The 14,084-nt window shown below is 49.3% G+C and overlaps 1 protein-coding gene across 4 annotated transcripts in view; it reads right to left on the minus strand.

The window, feature by feature from the left end:
- Positions 1 to 14,084, minus strand: part of LOC119972768 (sorting nexin-31-like) — a 149,741-nt gene that overhangs the window by 103,029 nt on the left and 32,628 nt on the right. For all 4 annotated transcript variants that reach the window (XM_038810113.1, XM_038810109.1, XM_038810112.1 and 1 more), the window contains exon 4: positions 6,194 to 6,258. In XM_038810113.1, coding sequence (XP_038666041.1) covers positions 6,194 to 6,258 — 65 coding nt within the window. The remainder of the gene's footprint in view (positions 1 to 6,193; positions 6,259 to 14,084) is intronic.

Consider the following 14,084-nt stretch of genomic DNA (forward strand, 5'->3'; position numbering starts at 1 on the left):
ATACCTACTTTAGATTAGAGATAAAAAAGGTCAGTTCTGGGGTTGTAACTCAGATCCATGCCTGTTGACGAAGTTAAAACAAAGACAGCTTTGCTGGAGACAGTTTATTGACATTGTGCACAGTCAACACGACTCTCTCTCTCTCTCTCCCCCCCCCCCCCTCCCCCCCCCCCCCCCCCCCCCCCCCCCAGCCATCCCCATATCTGTTTGACAATTAAATTGCCATTAAACCTAAACAATGTAATTAATAAGACGAAGCCTGCTGATGCAAAATAATGTGCAGTACTCTTGCTTCTCTTTTTTAGTTAGTTAGCCTTTTACAGTTAGCTCAAATCAGATGTCAAGTAGCAACAATTCCCAAACATCACATGATCAACAAAGAATTCCAACCCATCCCAATAAAATCTCCAGTTGTTTGGCTGATTCATATCAGCATCTGACTCTGAAGAGGAATTTTAACCTTCAAAATCAGTTTACATAGGACATATGGCACAGAAACTGGCCTATTGTCCCACCTGATCCATGCCAATGTTTATTCTTCACTGGACCCTCCTCCAAATTTTCCCTCGTCTAAATCTACAATTGCGACCCTCTATTCACTTCTCCCTCATATACTGGTCTAGCCTCCCTGTAAACGCATCTATACTATGCGTATCAGCCACCCCGTCATAGTAAGTTCCACAATTCTCATTTTGGGTGAAGAAATTTCTTTGGAATTCCCGATAGGATGTTTTGGTGACCTCTAGGTCTGATGCTCCCAACAAGAGGGAATATTTTCGCTGCATCAACTTTAATGACCTCTGTTAGGTCATTCCTCTTTCTTCAAGCAAAAGAGATCCAGCCTTGCCTGACATGTTTCCTCTTACATTTCTGGTACCATCTTCATAAATTTCAGTAGCCTCTCTAGTGCCTCTATATCATTTTCATACTATGGCAACCAGTACTGCAGGTAGCAGGCTAAAGGGTGGCCGAACAAAGGTTTGATACAGGGTTTGCAAAGTTTTCTTCCTTTTCAATTTGATTAATTCTTCGAGATATAAATCCTAAATGATTGGTTTGGGAAAGGTAGAATGTGAACATTTCTTAAAACCAGACCCCAAATTGCCTTGAACTGCTCTCTTCCTGTTTAATGAAGTGGGACCAGGTGTAGCGGCCAATCCATTCCCAAGAGGCAGGATTTCTTTAAAAATCAATTAAGGGATTTGGGCCGTGCTGGCTAGGCCAGCAATTATTGCCCCTCTCCAATTGCCCTCGAGATGGTGGTGGTGAGCTGCCTTCTTGAACCACTGCAGTCCTGATGTTGCAGGTACAGCCACAGTGCTGTTAGGAAGGGAGTTCCAGGATTTTGACCCCGCGCCAGTGAAGGAACGGTGATACATTTCCAAGTCAGGATGTCAGTGGCTTGGAGGGGAACTTCCAGCTGGTGGTGTTCACATGTGTCTGCTGTCCTCGTTCTTCTAGATGGTAACAGTTGTGGGTTTGGAAGGTGCTGAAAGAACCTTGGTGAGTTCCTGCAGTGTATCTTGTAGATGGTACGCACTGCTGCCACTGTTCGTTGGTGGTGGAAGGAGTGAATGTTTGTGAAAGGGATGCAAATCCAGCGGGCTGCTTTATTCTGAATGGTGTAAAGTGACTTGACTGTTGTTGGAGCTGTACTCACCCAGGCAATTGGAGAATATTCCATCGCACTTTGGACTTGTGGCTCATTGATGCTGGACAGGCTTTGGGGAGTCAGGTGAGATACTGGCCGTAGTATTCCTAGCCTCTGCCTGCTCTAGGAGCCACATATTTATATGGCTAGTCCAGTTTCTGGTCAATGGTAACCCAGGAGGTTGATAGTGGAGGATTCAGTGATGATGATGCCATTGAATGGTTATGGGGCACTCTAGGTTCTCTCTCGTTGGAAATGGTCATTGCGTGGCACGAATGTTACTTGCCTCAGCCCAAGCCTGGATATTGTCTAGCTCTTGCTGTATTTGGACACGGACGTTGAAAATTGTAAAAAGGTTGAATGTCTCCAGATTATTTCCCTCTTTCAGGTCTAACCCTGGCCATCTGGGTTCCCCGAGCCTTGGGAAACCCAACTGCTAGAAAAGGAAGTGAGGTTTGCTGCGTGGAAGAGGCAAATGCCTTTCCAGCACTGCTTGTGGGCCAGGAGGAGCAGAAATGTTTCTCCAACCACACCGCCCATACCAGTTAACAAACTTAACCTCACCTTTCCTCCATACCCACCCCCACTCTTCGAAGATTGCCAACTTCCCCCTCACAAACACCCCAGGATTGGTAATCCTTGCTAATCATGGCTCCAGCACTGGGATATCTGCTTTCTCCTGGACCTCCGGAGTATTTCCCACCGGACAGAAAACATGGCTGAATAAAAAAGGGACAAGCTCTACAGCATTAGGGCAGTGCGGTAGCATAGTGGTTAGCACAATTGCTTCACAGCTCCAGGGTCCCAGGTTCGATTCCTGGCTTGGGTCACTGTCTGTGTGGAGTCTGCACGTTCTCCCCGTGTCTGCGTGGGTTTCCTCCGGGTGCTCCGGTTTCCTCCCACAGTCCAAAGATGTGCAAGTTAGGTGGATTGGCCGTGCTAAATTGCCCCAAGTGTCCAAAATTGCCCTCTGTGTTGGGTGGGGTTACGGGGACAGGGTGGAAGTATGGGCTTGGGTAGGGTGCTCTTTCCAAGAGCCAGTGCGGACTCGATGGGTCAAATGGCCTCCTTCTGCACTGTAAATTCTATGAAATACGCGAAGTCCGCACTTTTGGGTCTAACGCCTATCCTACCCATTCACGCGAATACCCTTCAAGATCAGGGCTCAAGATATAAGTTTATTTCATCTTTAAATATGCAGACAATTATTGGGTCCATTGTATCCACAATAAACACAAATAGCTTCAAGTGCTTCTTATTAAAGCCAATCTCGGTTTAAAAATATTAAAATTAAGGCTTCATCTAACAGCTTTTCACAAAGGTTCAAGCCTTACCTCAATATATCTTTATTCATCTTTCTCCTGCCATCAGCTGCTTTTCACAATAACCTTTTCTGCTATTCCACTCCTCATCCTCCTCCTGACCACCTTCTTCTTCTGAGTAGACCACTCAGCCCCATTGAGTCTGGTTCAATTAGATCATACTGATCTATACGTTATTATATTAGCTGCACTTTCTCACTGCTCACCCTGGAGAAGGTATCTGAATGCATCAGTTGTCCTGCCCTTCTGCCCATCACAGCTGTGGCTAGATTTTTCACACGCAAAACACTTATCTTTATTGTTGCTTTAACTGATGGGCTTAGCTCTGGTGGTTTTCAGCCTTCTTATTCTTTGAACAGATTGCCTCAAGGTCCAGCTTTAAAAGCTTCCGTTACTGAAGTGATTGCCTTTTTAATCAGTTGGCCTTAACCGTCCATGCTGTCTTTCTTCATTTGTTCATTGATAGAATATGGGCATTGCTGGCAAGGCCAATGTTTAGTGCTAATTCCCAAGTGTCTTCGGGAAAGCAGTGGCGAACCACTTCCTCTCACATCACCCAAGTCTCTTTTCTTCCAAATGATTTATTTCCTTTTTTGAACAGTATTTCCTGTCCATTGCATTAAGAGGCTAAATCTCTACTCTCTAATGTCCTTACAGCTTCTGGGAATTAAAAGGGTGTGCAAATGCACAAACACTCCCTGGAATATCCATTTGCCCCTCTCTCCATTTCAATGGAAACTGCATTAAGATCTGAAAATACTTCCTGGACGAATGCGTTGTTGGAAGACGCACTGACTTGCACAAACCTGAGCCATGAAAGGCCAAGCTGAGGCTGCAAGTGAACTCAACTCAGGGCAGTGATCAGAGGGTTAAGTTTGGAAGGGGGTGGAAAGGGAGGAAAATAGCTCCTCATTGTACATCAATCTTTGGGGGCACTCATTATTAAATTTCCAAGCCTCAGAAATCTTCATTCAAATCAGATGAAACTTTGCAGCACCATTTAAAAAAAAAAAATAATTCATGGGATATGGGTGCTGCTGGCTAGGCCAGCATTTATTACCCATCCCTAGTTGCCGTTGTGAAGGTGGTGGTGAGCTGCTTTCTTGAACCGCTGCAGTCCTTGTAGTGTAGGTACAACCATGGTACTGTTAGGGAGGGAATTCCAGGATATTGATCCAGCGACAGTGAAGGATTAGCGATATATTTCCCAAGTCGGGCTGGTGAATTACTTGGAGGAGAACCTCCAAATGGCGGTGATCCCAGGTACCTGCTGCTCTTGTCCTTCTAGATGGTTGTGGTCGAAGGTTTGGAAGGTGCTGCCCAAGGAGCCTTGGTGAGTTCCTACAGTGCATTTTGTAGATGGTGTACACGGCTGCTACTGTGCGGTGTTGGTGGTGGAGGGAGTGAATGTTTGTGGAAGGGGAAGCAAACAAGCAGGCTCCTTCTTCCTGGACGATGTCAAGTTTCTTGAGTGTTGTAGGAACTGTATTCATCCTGGCAAGTGGAGTGTATTTCATTACGCTCTTAACTTGTGCCTTGTAGATGGTGGGCAGGCTTTGGGAAACAGGTGGTGAATTGCTCACCGCATGATTCTTCGCCTTTTACCTGCTCGGGTAGCCACAGTATTTATATGGGAAGTCTGGCTTCTGGTCAATGGTAACCCCCATGATTTTGATAATGGAGGATTCAGTAATGGCAATGCCATTGAATGTCAAGAGACAATGGTGAGATCCTCTCTTGCTGGCATTTGTGTGACATGAAAGTCACTTACCACTTAGCAGCCCAGACCCAGATATTGTCTAGGTCTTGCAGCATTTGAACATTTTGCACTTCTGAATGCGGAAGGTGCTCACATAAAACTAACTGATTGCCGAAACAACGATGCTCCAGCCCTAAAAAATACCAACACTGCCCCATAGTCTCTGAAGTCTTACACATCAGAAAGAGTTCAACTTAATCACTAGCCAAGACACTGTGCACTTGTTGCAAGTAAAGTCGCCATACTCTCAGATGATAATAGGCTGCTTTACCTTTTGAAGGGGACAGCTGACTGGTTGTGATTTAACTGGAGGATCACCACACCCCAGGTGAGGGGCAAGATTGAGAAGGGGGTGCCTTCATGAATAACCTCAGCTGGTGCAGGAATTGACCCTCCTGCCCGACTGTTAGGAAACAAACTGTTTGCTGGAGTTCACCAAATTTATCACCAAGGTTAAAATAAAGTTGAGTTTGCGCTAATCACAACTGGTGTAAAGGGATTTGTTCAGTTAAGATCCGGCAGTAAGAATAGGGCAACGTGGATCAAGGGCGGTATGGTGGCGCAGTGGTTAGTGCTGCTGTCTCACGGCGCTGAAGACCCGGGTTCGATCCCGGCCTAGGTCACGGTCTGTGTGGAGTTTGCATATTCTCCCTGTGTTTGCGTGGGTCTCACCCCCACAAAACCCAAAGATGTGCAGGGTAGGCGGATTGACCACGCTAAATTTCCCCTCAATTGGAAAAAAAAATTGGGTACTCTAAATTTGTTTTTTAAAAAGTAAAATGGATCAGTAGGGTCATCTCCATTCTTTAATAATATTCGCCAGCACATGTCTAGTGTTTGAAGAACAACATCTTAAACTCACACAGTGGAAAAAGCCCTGGAACCAACTTCCTTCACATTAGACTCAGCTAGGGCGGCACGGTAGCACAATGGTTAGCACTGTTGCTTTACAGCGCCAGGGACCCGGGTTCGATTCCCCACTTGGGTCATTGTCTGTGCGGAGTCTGCATGTTCTCCCAGTGTCTGCGTGGATTTCTCTGGGTGCTCCGGCTTCCTCGCACAAGTCCCGGAAGACGTGCTTGTTGGGCGAATTGGACTTTCTGAATTCTCCCTCCGTGTATCCAAACAGACACCAGTGTGGTGACTAGGGAATTTTCACAGTAACTACAGTGCAGTGTTAATGTAAGTCTACTTGTGTCAATAAAAATTATTAGAAGATTGGTGTTTCAATACCAGTTGGCATTCATACTTGAACATTATTATGGCAATCGGGTTATTGGTGTTGAAAAAAAAACACCCCATGGTTTGTCATCTAAGGAACAGCCTTTTGCAAGTGTGGATGCGGGAAAGAATCCTTTCATTAAAACAGGGGACATGCTCAAGTGAAGTATAGATACCATGACATTTGCATTTTTAAAAAAGTCTTAATTCAGGATTGGAAAAGTGGAAACGGTTCACTACCTGTTGTGCATTCTTCAATAAAGCAGTGAATATTTCACTGGCCGATATAACAGGATCCTCTCCAACTGCAAAAGTAAGAACATGAATATTGAACAGCAAGTTTTGTTGCTTTATAATAATGATAAAGCCAGCATTGACAAATACCCACCAGACTCAGACCCCATATTTACAGGGGTTGCAATAAAAATACTGATGTAAACAAAAGAATTGCACTCCTTTGGAAATGGCAAAGTGCATTCAGCAGCTTAAAAAAAAGTGTATAAGATGCATGGGTTGCACATTTCAAACAGGGTTTTAAGTAACTGCCTGATCCAGTTGAACAATGCCGAATCAGGAAATAAGCATGGGGACTGCAAATAAAAAACATTTACATACCCTGACCACGTGTCCTACATTTCTTTTTGTTCCTCCAGGTTTTGTCCTGTATATTCACTTTTCTCTATTCTTTCATGGTCACTGATAAAGCCAGCAAATTGCCACAACCGAGGGGTTTTGCTGCGTCCTTTCAGAGGGCAGCTAAGAGTCAACCACATTGCTCTGTATCTGGAGTCACATGTAGGCCAGACCAGGCATTCGTGGACCAGGCATTAGTGAACTCGATGGGTTTTGACAACAAATCAATGATGGTTTTAATTCCAGATTTAGTTAAACATTTGTTAATTATTAATTGGTTGCATTTAAATTCCACCAGCTGCCAAGGTGAGATTTGAATTCATGTCCCCAGAGCAATAGCCTGGGCCTCTGGATTACTAGCCTAATGACATTACCACTACATAGCCTTCTCTCCCAGATAGTAGATCTCATTTAGTGATTTGTGTATCTGAACTCCCAGATTCCTTTTTGTATCTCTGCTCCAGTCAGATACATACTTCCCAAGAGGTAGGTGGCCTCCTTTTTTTATATGTTCACTGTTCTATATGTGTTTGTCACCTAGAGCCATTCTGCAAGTCTGTTAAAAGGTTTTTTAATATTCTAGGCCCTGTTAATTTGCTCAGTTGCCTTCATGCTGCCACAAAAGGAAAAGCTCGAGTTTCACCATCGGATAGATTAAATAAATTAAAGGGTGCTCCGGCAGAGCTCATCGGCCAAGTGATTTCGAAGTTGGATGTGGCGGCTTTGAATTGGAATGGGTCCCATGAAACATTGGCTGCTATTGTTACAGACACTGATTCCAGCCTGAGGAAAACTTCTCTTTCTGACTCAATATTCTTCCCTAATCAACCAACAAGCTCCTCGCGTAGGAGATATTCCCACTTGCAATTAGAAATATTTACTTCAAGGAAAAGTGAATTTGGTGACGTTTGTGTTTTCTCAAGGTGATGGAGGGGGGAGGGTGGAATGGAGAGGCATGTGCCACAGAGGGGCACATGGTGCAGATAATGATTTTCGTGATAGGTTGAAAGCTTTTGCCGTGAAGATTTTATTACTGGAGTTGCTCAAGGCTTCTCGAAGTCGGAGCTGTTCCAAGCTTTGCGATCAACATGAAGCAATGGCAGAAAGGGGATGTCGAGCAGCGACACTTCTGGTAGAGGCGGGCTCACTTGAAGCTTTCAAAAGGGAATCAGGCATTTATCCAAAAATGAAGAATGGGCAGGAGGAGAAGGCAGAAGAATGGCACTTTGTGAACTGCCGATTCGGAGAGCTGGTACAGACACAATGGGCCAAATGATCTCCTTCTGCATTTCTATATTGTATCTTTTGCTTTTAAATTTTACCCATGATAGGTTTTGTAAATTTGATTTGTTAGGTGATTTCTACAAATCAAGATATGTGCACCTGAAGAGTGGTAGGAGCCTGCCTGAAGTCATCACATACAAATCTTACGACAGACTTTACTAGCCTAGCTGTGAAACTTAGCAGTGGGGTATTTGAACTAAAATTATAGAGACAATGGCGATGTTAGCCCAATTTTAACCCAAGCTGGAAATCACGAACAGGGGAACCAGATTATCAATCCAAACTCCTCCCCCACCCGAGTGTGAAGTCTGGGGTGAATTTAATTCCCAGAACGCTTTCAAATAGCATTAAAACACTTTTACACCTGGTGCCAGCAAGATTCGTCAATGCTGGCAGGTGGGGGACTTCCGGTTGCGGCTATGACTAGCTAAGCCGCACATTTGGAAGCTCCTGCGACAAAGGTGTTTTTGGGCCAATTGGAGGGCCCCAACGGTGCTGGAAAAACGAATCCCGGTGGGGGAAGGTCCCCTGAGGAGAACTAGACCGATTTTATGGTCGGTACCCGGAGTGGAGCGGCAAGAAAAACGGCAGCAGCTCCCCAAAAAAAGCGGGGGAAGAAAATCAAAATGGCGGCCGGCGGCGCATCGGAGGAGTGGAAGAAATGGGCGGAGGAGCAGCAGGCCGCTCTCCTCCGTTTTTTCACGGAGATGAAAGTGGAGCTCTTAGAGTCCATGAACGCGACGGCCACCAGGTTGGTGGGAGCCCAGGCGATCCAAGAGGCGTCGATTAAAGATCTGCAGCAGGAGATGACCGCGAGGGAGGAGGAGGCCACAGTCATCGGGGCAAAGGTGGAGGTGCACGAGGCACTCCACATGAAGTGGCAGAGCCGCTTCGAGGAGCTGGACACTCGGATGAGGAGGAAAAATTTGAGGATCCTGGGCCTGGAAGAAGGCCTGGAGGGGTCGGATCTCCCGGGATATGTGGCGGAGATGTTGAGCTCCCTGATGGGGGAAGGGGCCGGTCCGGCGCCCCTGGAATTGGAAGAGGCATACCGGGTCATGGCCAGGAGGCCTAGGGCAAACGAGCCCCCGAGGGCGGTGCTGGTGCGGTTCCAGCGGCTAAGTGATCGAGAGAAAGTCCTGAGGTGGGCAAAAAGGGAGAAAAGCAGCAAGTGGCAGAACTCGACGGTAAGGGTGTACCAGGACTGGAGTGCGGAGGTGGCAAAGCGGCGGGCCCGGTACAACCGGACAAAGGCGGTGCTACACGCGAAAAAGATCAAATTTGGAATGCTGCAACCGGCACGCTTGTGGGTCACCTACAAGGACCAACATTATTATTTCGAGTCCCCAGAGGAGGCCTGGACCTTTGTACAAGAGGAAAAGTTGGACACGAACTAAAACCTGGGAGCACCGGCGGTCGTAGCCGCCTGGGGACTCTTGATTGAGCAAGTGGCCCTTTTCTTTTTCAGGCCAGGTCGGAACTGGGTAACAGTTTCGTGGATTGTTTGGGGTGTTTTTTCTCGAACGGTTGACTTTTCTGAATATCTTGAAGGTTTCGAGTTGTTGGGTGTTTCTGTATATTTGTACTGTTGAAATCTATATTGTGGGTCGTTGGCTTCTTATGGGGTGTTTCTTCCCGTTTCCAATTTCCCTTAGTTATTTACCCCTCTTACCCTTTTTCTTTGGGTGCTTGGGGGGGTTTTTTTGTTCTTTTTTTCTTTTCGGGTTATGGTTATCTGCGGTTATTTATACTGTTTGATGGAGGGTGATGGTTGGGCACACTGTTAGTTGATAGCTAGTTAATTATTTTGTTATTTAAGTATGTAGTTAAGTATTTATGTATTTAGTTGCCATTGGGTATTTATATCGTTAAGTTGGGGAGACGGGACGGGGGGGAGCGGGTTGATTATGCGGGTCTTTCTCTGGGGTTTTAAGGGGATCTTTCACGGGCGCAGATGGGGTGAACCGGGAGGAGACGGAATGTGGCAGGAGCAGCCGGGTCAGCGGAGACCAGCTGACTCTCGGGAGTACGATGTTGGGTACATCGCGGCTAGGAGGGGTCCTAGCCAGGGGGGGGGACACCGGGTTGCTGCTGGAAAGACCAGGGACGAGAAGGGGAGAGCCGGGGGGGTAGGGGGGGGGCCATCGCTATGGGAAGCGGGTCAGAAAAGGAGGGATGACCCGGGGCGAGCAAGGGACAAGACATGGCTAATCGACAGGGAGTAGGGACGGGTCGCTCTGCGATCCGATTGATCACGTGGAACGTAAGGGGGCTGAATGGGCCGGTCAAAAGATCAAGGGTCTTCTCACACCTGAAGGGACTGAAGGCTGATGTAGCAATGCTGCAGGAGACTCATTTGAGGGTAGCAGATCAGGTCCGCCTGAGAAGGGGGTGGGTGGGACAGGTGTTCTACTCAGGCTTGGATATCAAGAACCGGGGGGTGGCGATTTTGGTGGGAAAGAGGGTGTCGTTTGTGGCGGCAGAGGTGGTGGCAGACAAGGAGGGCAGGTACGTGATGGTGAGGGGTAGGTTGCAGGGAGAGAATGTGGTACTGGTAAATGTGTATGCCCCGAACTGGGACGACGCGGGTTTTATGAGGCGCCTGCTGGGCCTCATCCCGGGACTGGAGGCAGGGGGCCTGATCATGGGAGGGGACTTTAATACGGTGTTAGACCCTGGGCTGGATAGATTGAGTTCCAGGACGAATAGGAGGCCGGCAGCGGCAGAGGTGTTAAGGGGGTTCATGGAGCAGATGGGAGGGGTAGACCCATGGAGATTTGGTAGGCCTAGGGCGAGGGAGTATTCTTTTTTCTCCCACGTCCACAGAGTGTACTCTAGGATCGATTTTTTCGTATTGAACAGGGGGCTGATACCGAGAGTGCAGGACACGGAGTACTCGGCCATTGCGATATCGGACCATGCACCACATTGGGTGGACGTGGACATGGGGGAGGCGAGGGATCAACGCCCGTTGTGGCGCCTGGATGTAGGGCTGTTGGCGGACGAAGAGGTGTGCAGAAGGGTGAGAACGGGCATTGAGAACTATCTGGGTACGAATGACACAGGGGAGGTGCAGGTGGGGACGGTCTGGGAGGCCTTGAAAGCAGTGATTAGAGGAGAGCTGATCTCCATAAGGGCACACAGAGAGAGGAAGGAGAGGCAGGAAAGGGAGAGGCTGGTGGGGGAGCTCCTAGAAGTAGATAGGAAATATGCGGCGGCACCAGAGGAGGGGCTATTAAGGGAGCGGCGTAGCTTGCAGGCCAGGTTCGACCTACTGACCACTAGGAAGGCGGAAATGCAGTGGAGAAGGGCGCAGGGTGCGGCGTATGAGTACGGGGAAAAGGCGAGCAGGATGCTGGCACACCAGCTTCGTAAGCGAGATGCAGCCAGAGAGATTGGGGGAGTGAGAGAGAGGGGTGGGGACGTAGTGCAGAAGGGGCAAGAGGTGAATAGGGTCTTTAGGGACTTCTATAGGGAATTGTATAGGTCTGAACCGCCGAAGAGGAGAGGGGGAATGAAGAACTTTCTCGACAAATTGGGGTTCCCAAAGGTACAGGAGGAGCTGGTAGAAGGGTTGGGGGCGCCGATAGAGCTGCAGGAGCTAATTAAAGGGATAGGCCAGATGCAGGCGGGGAAGGCGCCGGGGCCGGATGGGTTCCCGGTGGAGTTTTACAGGAAATTTGTGGACTTGGTGGGTCCAGTGCTGGTGCGAGCCTTTAATGAGGCGCGCGAGGGGGGGGTTCTGCCCCCAACAACGTCGCAGGCCCTGATCTCCTTGATTTTGAAGCGGGACAAGGACCCGGTCCAGTGCGGGTCCTACAGGCCCATCTCCCTCCTGAATGTTGACGCCAAGCTGTTAGCAAAGGTCCTGGCAACCAGGATAGAGGACTGTGTGCCAGGGGTAGTCCATGAAGACCAGACGGGGTTCGTGAAGGGACGTCAACTTAACACAAATGTCCGGAGATTGTTAAATGTGATTATGATGCCAGCAGTGGAAGGGGAGGCGGAGATAGTGGTAGCGCTGGACGCGGAGAAGGCATTTGACAGGGTGGAGTGGGAATACTTGTGGGAGACGTTGGAAAGGTTTGGGTTTGGGGAGGGATTTATCAAGTGGGTAAAACTGCTCTATTCAGCTCCGATGGCAAGTGTGGTAACAAACGGGAGGAGGTCAGAATATTTTGGGCTCCATCGAGGTACTAGGCAGGGATGTCCCCTATCTCCCTTACTCTTTGCATTAGCGATTGAGCCGTTGGCGATGGCACTGAGGGGTTCAGGGGGGTGGAGAGGACTGACAAGGGGAGGGGAGGAACATCGGGTCTCGCTCTATGCGGATGATTTGTTGTTGTATGTGGCAGACCCGGAGGGGGGAATGCCGGAGGTAATGGGGATACTAGCGGAGTTCGGGGACTTTTCGGGGTATAAATTAAATCTGGGGAAAAGTGAGGTCTTTGTAATACACCCGGGAGACCAAGGGGAGGGAATTGGGAGGCTCCCCTTCAAAAGAGCAGTTAAAAGTTTTAGATATTTGGGGGTGCAGGTGGCAAAGAACTGGGGGACCCTCCACAAGTTGAACTTTTCCAGACTGGTGGAGCAGATGGAGGAGGAGTTTAAGAGGTGGGACATGGTGCCGCTGTCACTGGCAGGGAGGGTGCAGTCAGTTAAAATGACGGTCCTCCCGAGGTTCTTGTTTTTGTTCCAGTGTCTGCCCATCTTCCTCCCCAGGGCCTTTTTCAAGAAGGTAACGAGTAGTATCATGGGGTATGTGTGGGCACATGGCACCCCGAGAGTTAGAAGGGTCTTTTTGGAGCGGAGTAGGGATAGTGGAGGGCTGGCGTTACCCAACCTTTCAGGATATTACTGGGCGGCAAATGCATCGATGGTACGAAAGTGGATGATGGAAGGGGAGGGGGCAGCCTGGAAGCACATGGAGAGGGCGTCCTGCGGCAACATAAGCTTAGGGGCACTGGTAACGGCACCATGGCCGCTCCCTCCCACGAGGTATACCACGAGCCCGGTGGTGGCGGCCACCCTCAAGATCTGGGGGCAGTGGAGGCGACACAGGGGGGAAGTGGGAGGTCTGATAGGGGCACCATTAAGAGGGAACCACAGATTTGCACCGGGAAATACAGGAGGGGGATTCCAGAGCTGGCAGAGGGTGGGTATTAGACAACTGAGGGACTTGTTTATAGAGGGGAGGTTTGCGAGCTTGGGAGAGCTGGAGGAGAAATTTGGGCTCCCCCTGGGGAACACGTTCAGGTACCTCCAAGTGAAGGCATTTGCCAGACGACAGGTAGAGGAGTTCCCCGCGCTTCCCGACAGAGGGGCGAGTGATAGGGTGCTATCAGGGGTCTGGGTCGGGGAGGGGAAGATCTCGGACATCTATAAGATTATGCAGGAGGTGGAGGAGGTACCAGTAGTGGAGCTGAAAGATAAGTGGGAGTCAGAGCTGGGGGAACAGATAGAGGACGGGACATGGGCAGACGCCCTGGAGAGGGTCAACTCGTCGTCGTCATGTGCGAGACTAAGTCTCATTCAATTTAAGGTACTGCATAGAGCCCACATGACGGGGACAAGGATGAGTCGGTTTTTTGGGGGTGAAGACAGGTGTATTAGATGTTCGGGAAGCCCTGCGAATCATGCACATATGTTTTGGGCATGTCCGGCACTGGAGGAGTTCTGGAAGGGGGTGGCAGGGACGGTGTCGAGAGTGGTGGGGGTCCAGGGTCAAGCCAGGATGGGGACTTGCGATCTTCGGGGTTGGGGTGGAGCCGGGGGTACAGGAGGCGAGGGAGGCTGGAATATTAGCCTTTGCGTCCTTGGTGGCTCGGAGGAGGATCTTGATTCAGTGGAGGGACGAAAGGCCTCCGAGTGTTAACACCTGGTTAAACGACATGGCAAACTTCATCCAATTGGAAAGGATCAAATTCGCCCCGAGAGGGTCGGTGCAGGGGTTTTTCAGGCGATGGCAACCCTTCCTAGACCTCTTGGATCAGAGATAGAAACTGAGGCCGTGACAGCAGCAACCCGGGAGGGGAGGGGAGGGCGGGAGGGGAGGGGGGGGGGGGACAAAGACGAAGGAAGTACAGTAGCGGTGGTGGCACGGGCAAGGCCTGCCCGAGGACGCTGCTAGAAATGATAAGTTGGTCTGACTGTCGGTTCGCCGGCGGGGGGGGGGGGGGGGGGGGGGGGGGGGGGGGGGGGGGGACGCGCAAGT

This window comes from Scyliorhinus canicula, chromosome 10, assembly GCF_902713615.1.
Source record: "Scyliorhinus canicula chromosome 10, sScyCan1.1, whole genome shotgun sequence".
NCBI classification, from domain to species: Eukaryota; Metazoa; Chordata; class Chondrichthyes; order Carcharhiniformes; family Scyliorhinidae; genus Scyliorhinus; species Scyliorhinus canicula.